We start from the raw sequence: 23,065 nt of genomic DNA on the forward strand, positions 1-23,065 counted from the left end.
TCTTATATCAAATTTCAAGTTTATAGCTTTATCCGTTCACGTAACCGTTTTAGAAGTTTAGTACAATTTTAGAACTTTTCTCAACCTTAAAGTTCTAATTAAAAAAAAAACCCTTGTTTCGTGATGTCCGTCAAGATAAATTTAAATTTAATTAGCAAAGACACAAACCAAGGTGATTTTTTCTCCGGTTCACAAAGGGTTAATAAAGAGAGAGAGAAAGAGAGAGAGGGAGTAGTAAACCAGAGAAAATTAAAGGTAAACTAAATTATATTAGTTTTCATCAAATTTCATAATTTTCCCTACAAATTTCAAATTTAAAATGAAATCGCTAAATAAAAACCTAATTAAAATTTACGTTGAAAAACTTTGAAACACTTAACTCTACATTTAAACCGAGAATAAAATATTTAAAAATGAAGCAGTGTCGTAGCTGGGCACAAATGAAAGGTCTCGAGGAGTACTTTCCGAATCTGTGGACCTTATAGTCAAAAAGAATTTCAGACTTAGGAATTTTTTGCATTTTCTGAAGAATTATCACACAATTTTATGGAAATTGCAGACAAAAGCATCCACAGAACAGAAACTAAAAATGAAGCGGTGTCGAGGCTGGGCGCAAATGAAAGGTCTCGAGGAGTACTTTCCGAATCTGTGGGCCTTATAGTCAAAAAGAATTTCAGACTTAGGAATTTTTTGCATTTTCTGAAGAATTATCGCTCAATTTTATGGAAATTGAAGATAAAAGCGTCCACAGAACAGAAACTAAAAATGAAGCGGTGTCGAGGCTGGGCACAAATGAAAGGTCTCGAGGAGTACTTTCCGAATCTGTGGACCTTATAGTCGAAAAGAATTTCAGACTTAGGAATTTTTTGCATTTTCTGAAGAATTATCGCTCAATTTTAGGGGAATTGCAGATAAAAGCGTCCACAGAACAGAAACTAAAAATGAAGCGGTGTCGAGGCTGGGCACAAATGAAAGGTCTCGAGGAGTACTTTCCGAATCTGTGGACCTTATAGTAAAAAAGAATTTCAGACTTAGGAATTTTTTGCATTTTCTGAAGAATTATCGCTCAATTTTAGCGAAATTGCAGATAAAAGCGTCAACAGAACAGAAACTAAAAATGAAGCGGTATCGAGACTGGGCACAAATGAAAGGTCTCGAGGAGTACTTTCCGAATCTGTGGGCCTTATAGTCAAAAAGAATTTCAGACTTAGGAATTTTTTGCATTTTCTGAAGAATTATCGCTCAATTTTATGGAAATTGAAGATATAAGCGTCCACAGAACAGAAACTAAAAATGAAGCGGTGTCGAGGCTGGGCACAAATGAAAGGTCTCGAGGAGTACTTTCCGAATCTGTGGGCCTTATAGTCAAAAAGAATTTCAGACTTAGGAATTTTTTGCATTTTCTGATGAATTATCGCTCAATTTTATGGAAATTGCAGATAAAAGCGTCCACAGAACAGAAACTAAAAATGAAGCGGTGTCGAGGCTGGGCACAAATGAAAGGTCTCGAGGAGTACTTTCCGAATCTGTGGGCCTTATAGTCAAAAAGAATTTCAGACTTAGGAATTTTTTGCATTTTCTGAAGAATTATCGCTCAATTTTATGGAAATTGAAGATATAAGCGTCCACAGAACAGAAACTAAAAATGAAGCGGTGTCGAGGCTGGGCACAAATGAAAGGTCTCGAGGAGTACTTTCCGAATCTGTGGGCCTTATAGTCAAAAAGAATTTCAGACTTAGGAATTTTTTGCATTTTCTGAAGAATTATCGCTCAATTTTAGCGAAATTGCAGATAAAAGCGTCCACAGAACAGAAACTAAAAATGAAGCGGTGTCGAGGCTGGGCACAAATGAAAGGTCTCGAGGAGTACTTTCCGAATCTGTGGGCCTTATAGTCAAAAAGAATTTCAGACTTAGGAATTTTTTGCATTTTCTGAAGAATTATCGCTCAATTTTATGGAAATTGCAGATAAAAGCATCCACAGAACAGAAACTAAAAATGAAGCGGTGTCGAGGCTGGGCACAAATGAAAGGTCTCGAGGAGTACTTTCCGAATCTGTGGGCCTTATAGTCGAAAAGAATTTCAGACTTAGGAATTTTTTGCATTTTCTGAAGAATTATCGCTCAATTTTAGGGGAATTGCAGATAAAAGCGTCCACAGAACAGAAACTAAAAATGAAGCGGTGTCGAGGCTGGGCACAAATGAAAGGTCTCGAGGAGTACTTTCCGAATCTGTGGACCTTATAGTAAAAAAGAATTTCAGACTTAGGAATTTTTTGCATTTTCTGAAGAATTATCGCTCAATTTTATGGAAATTGCAGATAAAAGCATCCACAGAACAGAAACTAAAAATGAAGCGGTGTCGAGGCTGGGCACAAATGAAAGGTCTCGAGGAGTACTTTCCGAATCTGTGGACCTTATAGTCGAAAAGAATTTCAGACTTAGGAATTTTTTGCATTTTCTGAAGAATTATCGCTCAATTTTAGGGGAATTGCTGATAAAAGCGTCCACAGAACAGAAACTAAAAATGAAGCGGTGTCGAGGCTGGGCACAAATGAAAGGTCTCGAGGAGTACTTTCCGAATCTGTGGACCTTATAGTAAAAAAGAATTTCAGACTTAGAAATTTTTTGCATTTTCTGAAGAATTATCGCTCAATTTTAGGGAAATTGCAGATAAAAGCGTCCACAGAACAGAAACTAAAAATGAAGCGGTATCGAGACTGGGCTCAAATGAAAGGTCTCGAGGAGTACTTTCCGAATCTGTGGACCTTATAGTCGAAAAGAATTTCAGACTTAGGAATTTTTTGCATTTTCTGAAGAATTATCGCTCAATTTTATGGAAATTGAAGATATAAGCGTCCACAGAACAGAAACTAAAAATGAAGCGGTGTCGAGGCTGGGCACAAATGAAAGGTCTCGAGGAGTACTTTCCGAATCTGTGGGCCTTATAGTCAAAAAGAATTTCAGACTTAGGAATTTTTTGCATTTTCTGAAGAATTATCGCTCAATTTTATGGAAATTGCAGATAAAAGCGTCCACAGAACAGAAACTAAAAATGAAGCGGTGTCGAGGCTGGGCACAAATGAAAGGTCTCGAGGAGTACTTTCCGAATCTGTGGGCCTTATAGTCAAAAAGAATTTCAGACTTAGGAATTTTTTGCATTTTCTGAAGAATTATCGCTCAATTTTATGGAAATTGAAGATATAAGCGTCCACAGAACAGAAACTAAAAATGAAGCGGTGTCGAGACTGGGCACAAATGAAAGGTCTCGAGGAGTACTTTCCGAATCTGTGGGCCTTATAGTCAAAAAGAATTTCAGACTTAGGAATTTTTTGCATTTTCTGAAGAATTATCGCTCAATTTTATGGAAATTGCAGATAAAAGCGTCCACAGAACAGAAACTAAAAATGAAGCGGTGTCGAGGCTGGGCACAAATGAAAGGTCTCGAGGAGTACTTTCCGAATCTGTGGGCCTTATAGTCAAAAAGAATTTCAGACTTAGGAATTTTTTGCATTTTCTGAAGAATTATCGCTCAATTTTAGCGAAATTGCAGATAAAAGCGTCCACAGAACAGAAACTAAAAATGAAGCGGTGTCGAGGCTGGGCACAAATGAAAGGTCTCGAGGAGTACTTTCCGAATCTGTGGGCCTTATAGTCAAAAAGAATTTCAGACTTAGGAATTTTTTGCATTTTCTGAAGAATTATCGCTCAATTTTATGGAAATTGAAGATATAAGCGTCCACAGAACAGAAACTAAAAATGAAGCGGTGTCGAGGCTGGGCACAAATGAAAGGTCTCGAGGAGTACTTTCCGAATCTGTGGGCCTTATAGTCAAAAAGTATTTCAGACTTAGGAATTTTTTGCATTTTCTGAAGAATTATCGCTCAATTTTAGGGGAATTGCAGATAAAAGCGTCCACAGAACAGAAACTAAAAATGAAGCGGTGTCGAGGCTGGGCACAAATGAAAGGTCTCGAGGAGTACTTTCCGAATCTGTGGGCCTTATAGTCAAAAAGAATTTCAGACTTAGGAATTTTTTGCATTTTCTGAAGAATTATCGCTCAATTTTATGGAAATTGCAGATAAAAGCATCCACAGAACAGAAACTAAAAATGAAGCGGTGTCGAGGCTGAGCACAAATTTAGAAATTAATTAAAAATGTGTTGCAATTATTTTTGTATTTTCTGTATTTATAATTTGAATTCAACAATTTTTTGTCAGTGCATGTATATTACCTTCGGTTCAATTTTAACTCCAATCAATGCTCTCACTATTTTTCGAAGTTCGAATTGAATTTGTTAGATTTGATTTTAGCTTTACATTTGCTCTCAGGAAAGCTCTAAAAGCTTTTACAAAAAACCGAAAAATTTAACAAATGTTCTTCATGTATAGCAGAATCGTGAAGAGGGAGAGAGAGAGTGAGAAGGAGAAGCACGATCCTGCGTAAAGTTTTTGTGAGAAGACAAAGAACTAAGTGCTCGCTCCCAAAATGCGAACGTTACTATTTTTTTTTTTTTTTTTAGGATTTTTTTTCTTGTTTTAAGAAAATGCTGCGCCAGAAGAGTGCAATCCGGTGTTGGAAAACATATATTTTTGAACACATGAGCCATTATTTCGTTTATGCTTATTCTGCACTAAGTTAATTTTACACCAACAAGTAGTAGGTTGTAGGAAAAACGTGAAAACACTATTTTTTATTTTCAAATTCATACTTTGATACAGGACAGAAATTACGTTTTTATTTGTGAAAATTAACGTATTAAAAAAATAAATAAATTAGATAAATCCAATCCAATTGACATATATATAAATATTTACATATATATATATATATATATATATATATATATATATATATATATATATATATATATATATATATATATATATATATATATATATATATATATATATATATATATATATATATATATATATATATATATATATATATATATATATATATATATATATATATATATATATATACATATATATATTGATATTGATATATATCAATTGGATTGATTTACTTACTATTATTTTTTTTTGTTAGGAGTTAAAATTGAACCGAAGGTAATATACATGCACTGACAAAAAATTGTTGAATTCAAATTATAAATACAGAAAATACAAAAATAATTGCAACACATTTTTAATTAATTTCTAAATTTGTGCTCAGCCTCGACACCGCTTCATTTTTAGTTTCTGTTCTGTGGATGCTTTTATCTGCAATTTCCATAAAATTGAGCGATAATTCTTCAGAAAATGCAAAAAATTCCTAAGTCTGAAATTCTTTTTGACTATAAGGCCCACAGATTCGGAAAGTACTCCTCGAGACCTTTCATTTGTGCCCAGCCTCGACACCGCTTCATTTTTAGTTTCTGTTCTGTGGACGCTTTTATCTGCAATTCCCCTAAAATTGAGCGATAATTCTTCAGAAAATGCAAAAAATTCCTAAGTCTGAAATTCTTTTTGACTATAAGGCCCACAGATTCGGAAAGTACTCCTCGAGACCTTTCATTTGTGCCCAGCCTCGACACCGCTTCATTTTTAGTTTCTGTTCTGTGGACGCTTATATCTTCAATTTCCATAAAATTGAGCGATAATTCTTCAGAAAATGCAAAAAATTCCTAAGTCTGAAATTCTTTTTGACTATAAGGCCCACAGATTCGGAAAGTACTCCTCGAGACCTTTCATTTGTGCCCAGCCTCGACACCGCTTCATTTTTAGTTTCTGTTCTGTGGACGCTTTTATCTGCAATTTCCATAAAATTGAGCGATAATTCTTCAGAAAATGCAAAAAATTCCTAAGTCTGAAATTCTTTTTGACTATAAGGCCCACAGATTCGGAAAGTACTCCTCGAGACCTTTCATTTGTGCCCAGCCTCGACACCGCTTCATTTTTAGTTTCTGTTCTGTGGACGCTTTTATCTGCAATTTCCATAAAATTGAGCGATAATTCTTCAGAAAATGCAAAAAATTCCTAAGTCTGAAATTCTTTTTGACTATAAGGCCCACAGATTCGGAAAGTACTCCTCGAGACCTTTCATTTGTGCCCAGCCTCGACACCGCTTCATTTTTAGTTTCTGTTCTGTGGACGCTTATATCTTCAATTTCCATAAAATTGAGCGATAATTCTTCAGAAAATGCAAAAAATTCCTAAGTCTGAAATTCTTTTTTACTATAAGGTCCACAGATTCGGAAAGTACTCCTCGAGACCTTTCATTTGTGCAATTTCCATTAAATTGAGCGATAATTCTTCAGAAAATGCAAAAAATTCCTAAGTCTGAAATTCTTTTTGACTATAAGGCCCACAGATTCGGAAAGTACTCCTCGAGACCTTTCATTTGTGCCCAGTCTCGAGGAGTACTTTCCGAATCTGTGGGCCTTATAGTCAAAAAGAATTTCAGACTTAGGAATTTTTTGCATTTTCTGAAGAATTATCGCTCAATTTTAGGGAAATTGCAGATAAAAGCGTCCGCAGAACAGAAACTAAACATGAAGCGGTGTCGAGGCTGAGCACAAATGAAAGGTCTCGAGGAGTACTTTCCGAATCTGTGGGCCTTATAGTCAAAAAGAATTTCAGACTTAGGAATTTTTTGCATTTTCTGAAGAATTATCGCTCAATTTTATGGAAATTGAAGATAAAAGCGTCCACAGAACAGAAACTAAAAATGAAGCGGTGTCGAGGCTGGGCACAAATGAAAGGTCTCGAGGAGTACTTTCCGAATCTGTGGACCTTATAGTCGAAAAGAATTTCAGACTTAGGAATTTTTTGCATTTTCTGAAGAATTATCGCTCAATTTTAGGGGAATTGCAGATAAAAGCGTCCACAGAACAGAAACTAAAAATGAAGCGGTGTCGAGGCTGGGCACAAATGAAAGGTCTCGAGGAGTACTTTCCGAATCTGTGGACCTTATAGTAAAAAAGAATTTCAGACTTAGGAATTTTTTGCATTTTCTGAAGAATTATCGCTCAATTTTAGCGAAATTGCAGATAAAAGCGTCCACAGAACAGAAACTAAAAATGAAGCGGTATCGAGACTGGGCTCAAATGAAAGGTCTCGAGGAGTACTTTCCGAATCTGTGGACCTTATAGTCGAAAAGAATTTCAGACTTAGGAATTTTTTGCATTTTCTGAAGAATTATCGCTCAATTTTATGGAAATTGAAGATATAAGCGTCCACAGAACAGAAACTAAAAATGAAGCGGTGTCGAGGCTGGGCACAAATGAAAGGTCTCGAGGAGTACTTTCCGAATCTGTGGACCTTATAGTCAAAAAGAATTTCAGACTTAGGAATTTTTTGCATTTTCTGAAGAATTATCGCTCAATTTTATGGAAATTGCAGATAAAAGCGTCCACAGAACAGAAACTAAAAATGAAGCGGTGTCGAGGCTGGGCACAAATGAAAGGTCTCGAGGAGTACTTTCCGAATCTGTGGGCCTTATAGTCAAAAAGAATTTCAGACTTAGGAATTTTTTGCATTTTCTGAAGAATTATCGCTCAATTTTATGGAAATTGAAGATATAAGCGTCCACAGAACAGAAACTAAAAATGAAGCGGTGTCGAGACTGGGCACAAATGAAAGGTCTCGAGGAGTACTTTCCGAATCTGTGGGCCTTATAGTCAAAAAGAATTTCAGACTTAGGAATTTTTTGCATTTTCTGAAGAATTATCGCTCAATTTTATGGAAATTGCAGATAAAAGCGTCCACAGAACAGAAACTAAAAATGAAGCGGTGTCGAGGCTGGGCACAAATGAAAGGTCTCGAGGAGTACTTTCCGAATCTGTGGGCCTTATAGTCAAAAAGAATTTCAGACTTAGGAATTTTTTGCATTTTCTGAAGAATTATCGCTCAATTTTAGCGAAATTGCAGATAAAAGCGTCCACAGAACAGAAACTAAAAATGAAGCGGTGTCGAGGCTGGGCACAAATGAAAGGTCTCGAGGAGTACTTTCCGAATCTGTGGGCCTTATAGTCAAAAAGAATTTCAGACTTAGGAATTTTTTGCATTTTCTGAAGAATTATCGCTCAATTTTATGGAAATTGAAGATATAAGCGTCCACAGAACAGAAACTAAAAATGAAGCGGTGTCGAGGCTGGGCACAAATGAAAGGTCTCGAGGAGTACTTTCCGAATCTGTGGGCCTTATAGTCAAAAAGTATTTCAGACTTAGGAATTTTTTGCATTTTCTGAAGAATTATCGCTCAATTTTAGCGAAATTGCAGATAAAAGCGTCCACAGAACAGAAACTAAAAATGAAGCGGTGTCGAGGCTGGGCACAAATGAAAGGTCTCGAGGAGTACTTTCCGAATCTGTGGGCCTTATAGTCAAAAAGAATTTCAGACTTAGGAATTTTTTGCATTTTCTGAAGAATTATCGCTCAATTTTATGGAAATTGCAGATAAAAGCATCCACAGAACAGAAACTAAAAATGAAGCGGTGTCGAGGCTGAGCACAAATTTAGAAATTAATTAAAAATGTGTTGCAATTATTTTTGTATTTTCTGTATTTATAATTTGAATTCAACAATTTTTTGTCAGTGCATGTATATTACCTTCGGTTCAATTTTAACTCCAATCAATGCTCTCACTATTTTTCGAAGTTCGAATTGAATTTGTAAGATTTGATTTTAGCTTTACATTTGCTCTCAGGAAAGCTCTAAAAGCTTTTACAAAAAACCGAAAAATTTAACAAATGTTCTTCATGTATAGCAGAATCGTGAAGAGGGAGAGAGAGAGTGAGAAGGAGAAGCACGATCCTGCGTAAAGTTTTTGTGAGAAGACAAAGAACTAAGTGCTCGCTCCCAAAATGCGAACGTTACTATTTTTTTTTTTTTTTAGGATTTTTTTTCTTGTTTTAAGAAAATGCTGCGCCAGAAGAGTGCAATCCGGTGTTGGAAAACATATATTTTTGAACACATGAGCCATTATTTCGTTTATGCTTATTCTGCACTAAGTTAATTTTACACCAACAAGTAGTAGGTTGTAGGAAAAACGTGAAAACACTATTTTTTATTTTCAAATTCATACTTTGATACAGGACAGAAATTACGTTTTTATTTGTGAAAATTAACGTATTAAAAAAATAAATAAATTAGATAAATCCAATCCAATTGACATATATATAAATATTTACATATATATATATATATATATATATATATATATATATATATATATATATATATATATATATATATATATATATATATATATATATATATATATATACATATATATTGATATTGATATATATCAATTGGATTGATTTACTTACTATTATTTTTTTTTGTTAGGAGTTAAAATTGAACCGAAGGTAATATACATGCACTGACAAAAAATTGTTGAATTCAAATTATAAATACAGAAAATACAAAAATAATTGCAACACATTTTTAATTAATTTCTAAATTTGTGCTCAGCCTCGACACCGCTTCATTTTTAGTTTCTGTTCTGTGGATGCTTTTATCTGCAATTTCCATAAAATTGAGCGATAATTCTTCAGAAAATGCAAAAAATTCCTAAGTCTGAAATTCTTTTTGACTATAAGGCCCACAGATTCGGAAAGTACTCCTCGAGACCTTTCATTTGTGCCCAGCCTCGACACCGCTTCATTTTTAGTTTCTGTTCTGTGGACGCTTTTATCTGCAATTCCCCTAAAATTGAGCGATAATTCTTCAGAAAATGCAAAAAATTCCTAAGTCTGAAATTCTTTTTGACTATAAGGCCCACAGATTCGGAAAGTACTCCTCGAGACCTTTCATTTGTGCTCAGCCTCGACACCGCTTCATTTTTAGTTTCTGTTCTGTGGACGCTTATATCTTCAATTTCCATAAAATTGAGCGATAATTCTTCAGAAAATGCAAAAAATTCCTAAGTCTGAAATTCTTTTTGACTATAAGGCCCACAGATTCGGAAAGTACTCCTCGAGACCTTTCATTTGTGCCCAGCCTCGACACCGCTTCATTTTTAGTTTCTGTTCTGTGGACGCTTTTATCTGCAATTTCCATAAAATTGAGCGATAATTCTTCAGAAAATGCAAAAAATTCCTAAGTCTGAAATTCTTTTTGACTATAAGGCCCACAGATTCGGAAAGTACTCCTCGAGACCTTTCATTTGTGCCCAGCCTCGACACCGCTTCATTTTTAGTTTCTGTTCTGTGGACGCTTTTATCTGCAATTTCCATAAAATTGAGCGATAATTCTTCAGAAAATGCAAAAAATTCCTAAGTCTGAAATTCTTTTTGACTATAAGGCCCACAGATTCGGAAAGTACTCCTCGAGACCTTTCATTTGTGCCCAGCCTCGACACCGCTTCATTTTTAGTTTCTGTTCTGTGGACGCTTATATCTTCAATTTCCATAAAATTGAGCGATAATTCTTCAGAAAATGCAAAAAATTCCTAAGTCTGAAATTCTTTTTTACTATAAGGTCCACAGATTCGGAAAGTACTCCTCGAGACCTTTCATTTGTGCCCAGCCTCGACACCGCTTCATTTTTAGTTTCTGTTCTGTGGACGCTTTTATCTTCAATTTCCATAAAATTGAGCGATAATTCTTCAGAAAATGCAAAAAATTCCTTAGTCTGAAATTCTTTTTGACTATAAGGCCCACAGATTCGGAAAGTACTCCTCGAGACCTTTCATTTGTGCCCAGCCTCGACACCGCTTCATTTTTAGTTTCTGTTCTGTGGACGCTTTTATCTGCAATTTCCATTAAATTGAGCGATAATTCTTCAGAAAATGCAAAAAATTCCTAAGTCTGAAATTCTTTTTGACTATAAGGCCCACAGATTCGGAAAGTACTCCTCGAGACCTTTCATTTGTGCCCAGCCTCGACACCGCTTCATTTTTAGTTTCTGTTCTGTGGACGCTTTTATCTGCAATTTCCATAAAATTGAGCGATAATTCTTCAGAAAATGCAAAAAATTCCTAAGTCTGAAATTCTTTTTGACTATAAGGCCCACAGATTCGGAAAGTACTCCTCGAGACCTTTCATTTGTGCCCAGTCTCGACACCGCTTCATTTTTAGTTTCTGTTCTGTGGACGCTTATATCTTCAATTTCCATAAAATTGAGCGATAATTCTTCAGAAAATGCAAAAAATTCCTAAGTCTGAAATTCTTTTTGACTATAAGGCCCACAGATTCGGAAAGTACTCCTCGAGACCTTTCATTTGTGCCCAGCCTCGACACCGCTTCATTTTTAGTTTCTGTTCTGTGGACGCTTTTATCTGCAATTTCCATAAAATTGAGCGATAATTCTTCAGAAAATGCAAAAAATTCCTAAGTCTGAAATTCTTTTTGACTATAAGGCCCACAGATTCGGAAAGTACTCCTCGAGACCTTTCATTTGTGCCCAGCCTCGACACCGCTTCATTTTTAGTTTCTGTTCTGTGGACGCTTATATCTTCAATTTCCATAAAATTGAGCGATAATTCTTCAGAAAACGCAAAAAATTCCTAAGTCTGAAATTCTTTTTGACTATAAGCCCCACAGATTCGGAAAGTACTCCTCGAGATCTTTCATTTGTGCCCAGCCTCGACACCGCTTCATTTTAAGTTTCTGTTCTGTGGACGCTTTTATCTTCAATTTCCATAAAATTGAGCGATAATTCTTCAGAAAATGCAAAAAATTCCTAAGTCTGAAATTCTTTTTGACTATAAGGCCCACAGATTCGGAAAGTACTCCTCGAGACCTTTCATTTGTGCCCAGCCTCGACACCGCTTCATTTTTAGTTTCTGTTCTGTGGACGCTTTTATCTGCAATTCCCCTAAAATTGAGCGATAATTCTTCAGAAAATGCAAAAAATTCCTAAGTCTGAAATTCTTTTCGACTATAAGGTCCACAGATTCGGAAAGTACTCCTCGAGACCTTTCATTTGCGCCCAGCCTCGACACCGCTTCATTTTTAGTTTCTGTTCTGTGGACGCTTTTATCTGCAATTTCTATAAAATTGAGCGATAATTCTTCAGAAAATGCAAAAAATTCCTAAGTCTGAAATTCTTTTTGACTATAAGGTCCACAGATTCGGAAAGTACTCCTCGAGACCTTTCATTTGTGCCCAGCCTCGACACCGCTTCATGTTTAGTTTCTGTTCTGCGGACTCTTTTATCTGCAATTTCCCTAAAATTGAGCGATAATTCTTCAGAAAATGCAAAAAATTCCTAAGTCTGAAATCCTTTTTACTATAAGGCCCACAGATTCGGAAAGTACTCCTCGAGACCTTTCATTTGTGCCCAGCCTCGACACCGCTTCATTTTTAGTTTCTGTTCTGTGGACGCTTTTATCTGCAATTTCCATAAAATTGAGCGATAATTCTTCAGAAAATGCAAAAAATTCCTAAGTCTGAAATTCTTTTTGACTATAAGGCCCACAGATTCGGAAAGTACTCCTCGAGACCTTTCATTTGTGCCCAGCCTCGACACCGCTTCATTTTTAGTTTCTGTTCTGTGGACGCTTATATCTTCAATTTCCATAAAATTGAGCGATAATTCTTCAGAAAATGCAAAAAATTCCTAAGTCTGAAATTCTTTTTGACTATAAGGCCCACAGATTCGGAAAGTACTCCTCGAGACCTTTCATTTGTGCCCAGTCTCGATACCGCTTCATTTTTAGTTTCTGTTCTGTGGACGCTTTTATCTGCAATTTCGCTAAAATTGAGCGATAATTCTTCAGAAAATGCAAAAAATTCCTAAGTCTGAAATTCTTTTTTACTATAAGGTCCACAGATTCGGAAAGTACTCCTCGAGACCTTTCATTTGTGCCCAGCCTCGACACCGCTTCATTTTTAGTTTCTGTTCTGTGGACGCTTTTATCTGCAATTCCCCTAAAATTGAGCGATAATTCTTCAGAAAATGCAAAAAATTCCTAAGTCTGAAATTCTTTTCGACTATAAGGTCCACAGATTCGGAAAGTACTCCTCGAGACCTTTCATTTGTGCCCAGCCTCGACACCGCTTCATTTTTAGTTTCTGTTCTGTGGACGCTTTTATCTTCAATTTCCATAAAATTGAGCGATAATTCTTCAGAAAATGCAAAAAATTCCTAAGTCTGAAATTCTTTTTGACTATAAGGCCCACAGATTCGGAAAGTACTCCTCGAGACCTTTCATTTGTGCTCAGCCTCGACACCGCTTCATGTTTAGTTTCTGTTCTGCGGACGCTTTTATCTGCAATTTCCCTAAAATTGAGCGATAATTCTTCAGAAAATGCAAAAAATTCCTAAGTCTGAAATTCTTTTTGACTATAAGGCCCACAGATTCGGAAAGTACTCCTCGAGACCTTTCATTTGCGCCCAGCCTCGACACCGCTTCATTTTTAGTTTCTGTTCTGTGGATGCTTTTGTCTGCAATTTCCATAAAATTGTGTGATAATTCTTCAGAAAATGCAAAAAATTCCTAAGTCTGAAATTCTTTTTGACTATAAGGTCCACAGATTCGGAAAGTACTCCTCGAGACCTTTCATTTGTGCCCAGCTACGACACTGCTTCATTTTTAAATATTTTATTCTCGGTTTAAATGTAGAGTTAAGTGTTTCAAAGTTTTTCAACGTAAATTTTAATTAGGTTTTTATTTAGCGATTTCATTTTAAATTTGAAATTTGTAGGGAAAATTATGAAATTTGATGAAAACTAATATAATTTAGTTTACCTTTAATTTTCTCTGGTTTACTACTCCCTCTCTCTCTTTCTCTCTCTCTTTATTAACCCTTTGTGAACCGGAGAAAAAATCACCTTGGTTTGTGTCTTTGCTAATTAAATTTAAATTTATCTTGACGGACATTGTTTCTGTATCCTGAACTCCAACAGTGATTCTCACTACAAATTTCAGAATTCTAGTTCATTCCATTTGTTCAATATAAAGTATTCAATTTTAAGTACACTTGAGTACTTTTCGTACCCTATTAGTATGAATTTCCAGAAACCCAGCCTTATCACACCCCTACGCACCAAGACTGGCCCTGGTGCAAAAGTGATCTAAAAACCACTCTCTTTGGGGTTGCATTATCCAAGCACTCCATTGGCATCAGACTGACTTTGAATTTCTTCCTACAAACACCATGAACCTGACATTGTTTCAAAGTGTTTGTCAACAGTTTATGTAACTATTACAAAATATTTCAACACCAACTATCACTTAAAATTTTATTTAATTTTGTTTCATCGTTTTTATTTTTCTTTCTCTTCACATTTTAGTGACCCTGATATCTACGCAAATCCATTATCATTTCAACCTGAACGTTTTATGGATGATAAAGATAAGCGTCCACCATGCTCTTTTCTGGGTTTCGGTGAGGGGCCACGTATGTGTCCAGGTAAGTTGGTATGCAAATGTGTGTTTGTTCTTTGTCGTCAGTATGCTTTGTGCATTTTTTTCACTTTGTTTGCGTAACTTCGAGAAAACTATTTACAATGTTTTACCAAAACATAAAATATTTAGGTGGTCGTTTTGGTCTGGCACAAAGTAAAGCTGGCATTGTTTCTGTACTTTCGAAATATTCTGTACATGTTGCTGACAAGGCCCAAGGGAAGCCATTGAAAATTGCACCGACAACCTTTCTAACTGCAGCAGAGAACGGTATATGGATAAAGTTCAAAGAACGTGCATAAAAGCGGGAGAGAAGAAAAATAAAGTATACAAAGTGGAGTGAATATGAATTGGAAGAGTGGAAAGATGGTGATTATGCTTTAATTAAGAAATTATGTGTGAAGAAAATAAACAATGTATTTTAAGTGCTGAAGCATAAAAATATATTCACTACAAAAAGTACAACAAATTTGCCATGTTGTTTCATTAAGAAAAATAAATGAAAGCTGTAATATTTTTAGGCGATTATAGAGAGATTGAAAAATAAATAATATCTGGAAACTATCAAGACTACAGTCGTTGATTTTATGTTCTATTTTCGAAGCGATCATCAAGTTAATAATCTCACATTTTAAAGAAAGTTATTTTCTAGGAAACTATTAAAACAATACTCAGGGATTTTGAAGAATATTTTCTTAACGGCTATCAAATATTTAATCGTAAATATTTTCTGAGTAATAATCGTTAATTTTTAAAAATCAGTAAATTTAGATTTTTTTCAGAAAATTAGGCTATAATCACAGATTTTAAAAAAATATTTTCTGAGCGACTATCAAAGTCATAATCCATGACTTTTAACGAAGATTCTCTGAACGATTATCAAAGCGTTAACGTTGAATTTTTAATGAATATTTTCTAAGTAACTAAGAAAGCTGCAAACGTTGATTTGTTAAACACCTTCTTTGATTTGAAAACTACCCTGGAGGATATTACTAAAATCATTGCAAAATAGATACATCCAGTCTTCCATATGTACAGGGTGAGATGAAAAAACTGCAACCAACTTTAGAATGCTGTCATATCTGTCATAGTGGCCGAAAAATGGATCGTGAGCTGAATATATCGCAATATTTCATTCGAAAAATATTGAAAAATCAGCTCGGGGTAAAGCCATTGAAATTCCAAAGAGTGCAAGAACTTACACCGAAATAGAAAGAAATTAGACTCAAAAGAGCTAAAGAGTTGCTTCGCTTGGTCGCAAATTGTGGTCTGTCGAATTTGGTTTTCTCCGATGAGAAAACATTCGTTGTCCAGCAGTTTGTAAACATACAAAATTATCGTGTTTACTTGCCAAGGAGGCCAGCTGAAAATGTGCACCTTCGGTTGGCAACCAGAACTCAAGCGCCGGCCATGGTGATAGTATGGGCCGTCATAACAGGCGATGGTCGCTCTCTGCTCGTATTAATCGACCGTGGCATCAGAATAAATGCCGAATATTATCGCGAAAGATGTATTAAAGCCTTGGACACGCAAACATTTTGGCCGCAGACCTTGGACATTCCAACAGGACTCAGCACCATCATTTTGGTTACATAATGAAGTTCCTCGCTTCATTTCCAGAGCGCAATGGCCACCAAAATCTCCTGAGACCAATCCGTTGGACTATTGTGTCTGGAGTTTTTTTGAAAGGCAAGGTTGGCACTAAAAAATACCAAAATGTCGATCACCTCAAGCAAGCGCATCGCCGGGAATGGGCCAAAATACCGCAGTGTAATATTGGGGCAACGTGTGGCGGATTCATTGGCCGTTTGAAGGCCATAATTCTTGCACAAAGGTGTCCAATTCGAACATATCTAAACTTATTCTAAAATTTGATGCTATTTCCGACATTTTTTGCTTTCAATCAATAAAATTAAGGATTAGGAATTCAATACAAGTACTTAAATAAACAAGTAAAAAAGCAGTAATTTCGCCCGGGCCGAACTTTGAATACCCTCCACCATTTAGAAGGAATTTGAAATTTTTCGAAAAAGATAAGACTCGCCAAAAATTCTGTTAACTTTTTAAAAATACTGAATATAGCCGTTATATTAGTGCCTGTACGACGTGCACCTACATAGGCATCGTTTGTCACAAGCCATTACCATATTCAAACTCGAAACTTGAAATAAACGGTGGAATATGTACCAAAATTATCAAAATACCGCACATAGGTAGGTACCATTATGGACCTGCATAAACAATTTTCTGTCACAGACTGAAGCTTCCATTGCGAACTTCAAATACGACATTTCGAACAATTTTGGTGAGTATTGTACTTAAAATCGTCAAAATACCGAATATAAGGAAGTACTGATATATGGGGCATATACAAAGACCTGGACCTGCATATGCAATTTTTTGTCACAGACTGTAGTTCCCATTACGAACTTAAAATACGTAATTTGAAACTACTACGGTGAATAATGACGCTAAAATCATCAAAATACCGAATATTGGGAGGTACCGTTATATGGGGGCTATACGAAGACGTGGACTTGCACAGACAATTTTCTGTCTCAGGCTGTAGTATCCATTTCGAACTTCAAATTCCGAATTTGAAACAATTCCGGTGAATAATGTCGTTAAAATCATCAAAATACCGAATATCGGAAGGTACCGTTATATGGGGGCTATATGAAAACGTGGACCTACATGGCCCATTTACTAACTTAACCTGCTTACTGGCAAAAGTTTAGCCTTCTATCTCAATTCGTTCGAAAGATACAGACAGCTAAATCGTCTTAGAATTTTACGCTGATTAAGAATATATATACTTTGTTGGGTCTAAGATTATTACTTCGATGAGTTACAAACGGAATGACAAAATGAATAGTATGGTGGAGGGTATAAAAATATTAGCAAATAAATAAAAATAAGTGAACGTTCTTTTTTCCGGACTATACAAATTGTTTTCGTCTCCTTCAGTTAACTGCAATATGCTGCAGTTTTGTGAAAATATTTTGCAATTATTTTTTCGGCCAACATCAAAAAGAACAAGGCCAAAAGTTTTGGCAAAGCAAAAAAAAAAAAATCGTTAAAATATGTATGTATGTATACACAGCAAAATTCTTTCCCAAAAAATGTCAACACAAATTTCTTTTAGCCATTTGGCTACCCCCCAGGGCTACACAAAGCATTTTAATGCAAGACAAAGGAGGTAAGTAAATGTGTTTGGCATTCAAAAGTTTTCTTTGGCTCTTGTCTTTTATTAAATTGTTTGGTAGTTGTGCTGGCCAAATAAGCTGCCAATGGACTTTTTTGACAAAGAATGACCAACAGTTGTTTAAACAAGAAAAATAAAAAAGAATAACTGTTGTTGACATTTCTTGTTTTTGTTTTTTTTTTCGAAGAGACAAAAAATTAGACATGAAAGAAAAACTTTTACTCCTTTGGTATACATAGGAAGGAAGGGGTGGTGGAAAAGGACAAATACATATGTTTTTTTGAAGAACTGCTGCTTGGTTTATAAAAAAAACAGAGAAATTATTAAATTTTTTATGGCCTTGAATGTATAATTCACATCAAATGAGTCCTTTAAAAATACGTTCATTTTTATTTATTTAAAAAAAAGAGGATACCAGAAAAAAAAATTACAAATTTCATTTATAACTGTCGAATGGACGAACCCAAGTGCCAAAGACTCTAAGTAGATTAAAAATTATTTTTAATTATATTTTTGTGTTTTTTTATTGCTCGAATTTTCTAATCTTGTTGTTGACATTAGTTCGAGTGAAAATGTTTACAAGATTCATTTGACTTGATTTATTAAAGGCAGACAACTCCCAGCTTTGGCTGTGGCATATAAATTAAGAGCAGCCAGCATTGCAGATTTTTCTATTTGCCAACATAATTTGAAATCCAAACCCTGCCAAGAAAATTGCATAAATAATTAAAATCTCAAATGAGTTAAGTGCCAGAGACTAGGAGTGAAGGCTGAGTGGTTTGTTTGTATGCTATGGTGTGGTTGGGCTAAATGTTGACAAGTTTTTGTTGAAATTTCAAACCTAAATAGTGAGGGTGAATATTAGATTATGTTTATTCTAAAATTGTTGGATAAGTATATTCTTTGCTCTGAATGCTACAATTTGTATTCTTTTTGAGCATGTCGCCAGGGAACATGAGAAAATATGAGACGTAGACATCAATGGAAAGGACTTGATATTGGAAACTAGGGTAATAAACTAAGTTCTCGCAAAAAAGAAGAAAATCAAAGAGAAGTTAACTGATATTGTCAAATAACCATAAGTGCCCACTAACCATGAGGGGTGCTTAAAACTTGGCAGGTTTTTATGGTAGTTTACATTTACACTAGCAAGTGCCAAGCGCTACATTGTCAGGGAAAATCTTCATTTCAACAATTCGTTCTATGCCTTCTTCTACCCTCCTCCATAGTATGGAGGGTATATTAAGTTTGTCATTCCGTTTGTAACACCTCGAAATATACATTTTAGACCCCACAAAATATATTTATCCTTGATCAGCATAACATTTTTTAGTTATGTTCGTTCTTTTGTCCGTCTGTGGAAATCACTCTAGCTTCCGAATGAAATGAAGTAGGCTGATAGAATTTTACTCAAATGTATATTATATCTGCAGGACTTTTGGTATTGAAAATGTAGGTCCATGTTTTGGTATAGGCCCCACGTTTTGGTATAGCTTCCCTCCCTATTTTCGCTATTTTGGTATTAATTGACATTATTCACCGGAATGGTTTTAAATTTGGCATTTGAAGTTCGTAATGGATACTACAGCCTATGACAGAAAATTGTATGTGGTCCACGTCCTCCCAATATTCGGTACTTTGATGATTTTAGCGACATCATTCAGCGGATTGGTTTCAAATTTGATATTTAAAGTTCGTAATGGATACTACAGTCTATGACAGAAAAGGGTCTGTGCAGGTCCACGTTTTGGTATAGCCTCCATAGGTACCTCCCTATATTCGGTTTGGTGATTTAGCTACATTATTAACCGACTTATTTTCAAGTTTCGCATTTGAATATTGCAATGGCTTATGACAAAAGTTGCCTATGCAGGTCCACGTAGTCGTATAGATCTAAATATAACGGCTACATTCGGTATTTTGAGGATTTTTACTTGTTTTTACCCAAAATGCACAGTTTGTTCAGTTTGACAATTTAGTACTTTTCCTACAATGAAAGTACACATTACCAGGACCACCTCCATATCTCAATTCCGGGATTCTAGCTCTATCCCATCGCCAATATCAAATTTAATACCATTAAGTATTTTTCGAACAATCATAGTACCACTAGATCTCAACACCAGATACCCACCGAGACCTCAGTATCAATTTTCGGGATTCCATCTGTATACATTCACTCAGTACTATATTTAGTACCACTTAGTATTTTTCGAATATCAAAATTTCAGTATTCTAGCTCTATGCCTTCAACCAACACCCAATAAAAATAAATTAACCAAATATTGCAATTCCGAATATTAACAATGACATCTGTATCAAATTTGAGGATTTCAGCTCTATCCCTTCATCCAATACCAAATTTAGGACAATTTAGGATTTTTCGTACAAATATAGGACACATTTTTAAATCCACCTCCATATCTCAATTCCAGATACCACAAAAAAAAAACTCAATATCAAATTTTCCCAAAATTAAAATAACATAGATCTCAATACCAAAATTGTAGTTTTCAGGCCCCATTCCATCACCCAATACCAAATTTATTACCACTTAGTACTTTGGTACATATATAAAACGCATTTTCAAAAACACCGCCATGTCTCTATAGCACATACCAACAGAGACCTCAATGCCAAATTTGAGTATTCCAGCCCCATTTCTTCACCCAATATTAAATTTAGTACCATTTAGTACGTTTGTTACAAACATGGAACGCACTTCTAAGCCCCCGCCATATCTCAAACACAAATACCATAAGTAATCTAAATATAAAATTCCTGAATTTTAGTTGCCATGCTCCTCGAAACAATCACCTACTCTTGTCTGTAGTAGAAACTTCAACTCTATGACAAATCTCATTGCCACACCAACCTACGCTTCGTGGACTTCGAGCAACTCCTACATAACATACATATATTCTAGCAAAAATCTTCCAATAATTAAATTATTTTAATTATTGCATTAAATACGACCAAAAACCCAGCGCAGCCTCACCTTGTTTTGACTTTCTAATTCTCTGCGTCCGGTATTGCTCGAATAACCACTATTTGTGCATGATAATATTACGAAAAAGTTACGCTTCACTTTGTATGTGGTAGCCAAAATTAATTTCGAAAGTTTTTTCTACCCCCCATCCCCACATCATTCTCCTCCTCCACGGCATTAAACCATTCATTTCGGATGAGTAGATAGTGCGGTTTTGCAATTTAGAACATTTTAATTTTTTCCCGCTATTGCGAATAGGTGTTTGGCAGGTACAATGTAGTACAGACCGGTGGTGAGATACGATAACAGGGAAAGGAGCATAAGTAGTTGGGGGGAATATTTAAATTAAACACGTTCGCTGCGTGAAATGCACAGACACGACTTCGGGCTAATAAAAAACCTGGGTAAGGTTGTCAGTGTTCAGCGGGAAACTTTGCTAATCCCAAAAATAGCTAGCATGCACATAAACGTATTGTGCTAGAATAAAGTTTGGATTTTATGGAAATTAAAGAAAATTCGAAACTGAAATTAAAAGCTTTTCCTAAAATGATTTTCGCCAAAACTTTAATTTAGGTAAATAAATCGTCTGCTTGCAAGCAAAGGTCGTAAATCCACACTCTGAAACTTTTCAGGAGGAAGAAAAAAAAAACTCGAACGTTTTCTGTATTAAATATTTCGTTCTGGTTCGAGACGTAACATTGTATGTTTTTTTTATTTTTCGTTTTTTTTTTTTTTTTTGTTGGGACTACTTTTGTAAATATTTCGAATACTCTATAAAATCTTGTATATATATAACAAGTAAAAGCTGTAAGTTCGGCCGGGCCGAACTTTGAATACCCTCCACCATTTGGAACGAATTTGGCAACTCCCAAAAACAATAAAATCCGTTAAAAATTCTGTTAAAATCTTAAAAATACCGAGTGTAGCTATTATATTAGGGTCTATACGACGACATGAACCTGCGTAGGTCATAGGCCACTACAATATTCAAATGCGAAACTTCAAAAAATCGGTTATAATGTCGATAAAATCAAAATACCGAATATTGGGAGGTGCCGTTATATGGATGCTATACGAAGACGTGGACCTGCACAGACAATATCCTGTCTTAGGCTGTAGTATCCATTATGAACTTCAAATATCAAATTTGAAACAATTCCGGTGAATAAATTCGCTAAAATCATCAAAATACCGAATATCGGGAGGTACCGTTATATGGGGGCTCTATGAAGACGTGGACCTGCACAGACAATTTTCTGTCTTAGGCTGTAGTATCCATTATGAACTTCAAATATCAAATTTGAAACAATTCCGGTGAATAAATTCGCTAAAATCATCAAAATACCGAATATCGGGAGGTACCGTTATATGGGGGCTCTACCAAAACGGCCCATTTTCGATACCAAAAGTCCTGTCCTAGCATACATTTGAGTAAAATTTTATCAATCTACTTCAATTCGTTCGGAAGCTAGAGTGATTTCCACAGTCGGACAGACGGATAGACGGACGGAACATCGCTAAATCGACATAGAATTTTATGCTGATCAAGAATATATATACTTTGTGGGGTCTAAAATGTGTATTTCGACGTATTACTAACGGAATGGCAAACTTAATATACCCTCCATACTATGGTGGAGGGTATAAAAGTAGTGACTGACTGACTGACTGATATAGAATCAAAACCCAAACAAAACGGATGAAGCTAAAATCGAATTGAAACTTTGCACGAGCTCAGGCTTGCTGGCTAGGCGAGTGATAAGGTTGGGGTTCTGAAAACTCATACTAAAAGGGTGCGAAAAATGTTATAAAGGAAAAACGGAATGACTAAAATTATGAAATTTGGAATGATAGTCACTGATGGAGAGCAGGATAGATGTACCAAAGGTTTTCTTTTAAGAAATTCGGGTTTTAAGGTTACGAAAAGTTCTAAAATGTTACTAAACTTCCGAAATGATACATTGGTGCTACATGTGAACGAATAGAGTTATAGACTTGAAATTTGGTATGAGAATTACGATGGAAAGTAATTTTGATATATGAAGGTGGTTTTGGAAATGTGTACCAAGTGTGCGAACTGCACTAACTCAATTTGGAACAGTTTGGTTTTGGGGTGAACGGATGAAGCTTGCATTTGCAAATTTTTAGTATTGGACTCCCCGATGGTAGTTGGTTCGTGATTAAAGGGTGATTTTGGGATCGGGTACTGTGAGTGAACGAAAAGTACTAAATTGTACTATATTTGGTTCAATTTGGTATTAGGTGAATATAGAGAGAATATAGAGTGCTTTAAATTGGAAATGTGGTATAAGGGTCGCCGTTTATAGGCTAGACATAAGCAGCGACATTCATACCATATGGAGGTGGTTTTAAGTTTACGAAAAGTTTTCAATAGCACTATATTTGGTCTCAGATGAAGGGATAGATATACAATTCTGAAATTTGATATTTATATTATTGACGGTATTTGTGCTGGAAATTTGTGATTGTTTGGAAATAAAATGACGAGGGTTTGTTTGTTTTGCAACTGCATACCATAATTGTTTGTAAAGTGTTGTATGGTATCACA

At 35.4% G+C, this 23,065-nt stretch overlaps 2 protein-coding genes across 2 annotated transcripts in view; one reads left to right on the forward strand and one right to left on the reverse strand.

Moving 5' to 3' along the window:
- Nucleotides 1-14,771, forward strand: part of LOC101900906 (probable cytochrome P450 308a1) — a 29,848-nt gene extending 15,077 nt beyond the window's left edge. The window contains exons 8-9 of the mRNA XM_005183376.4: nucleotides 14,191-14,309; nucleotides 14,435-14,771. Of these exons, the coding sequence (XP_005183433.2) occupies nucleotides 14,191-14,309; nucleotides 14,435-14,604 (289 nt within the window). The 3' untranslated portion in view covers nucleotides 14,605-14,771. The remainder of the gene's footprint in view (nucleotides 1-14,190; nucleotides 14,310-14,434) is intronic.
- LOC101901086 (uncharacterized) overlaps nucleotides 1-23,065 on the reverse strand; it is a gene marked incomplete at its 5' end in the record, with an annotated part of 109,298 nt that overhangs the window by 24,882 nt on the left and 61,351 nt on the right. The gene's annotated exons all lie outside the window — the stretch shown is intronic.

Source organism: Musca domestica, unplaced genomic scaffold (genome assembly GCF_030504385.1).
Source record: "Musca domestica strain aabys unplaced genomic scaffold, Musca_domestica.polishedcontigs.V.1.1 2, whole genome shotgun sequence".
Taxonomy (NCBI): domain Eukaryota; kingdom Metazoa; phylum Arthropoda; class Insecta; order Diptera; family Muscidae; genus Musca; species Musca domestica.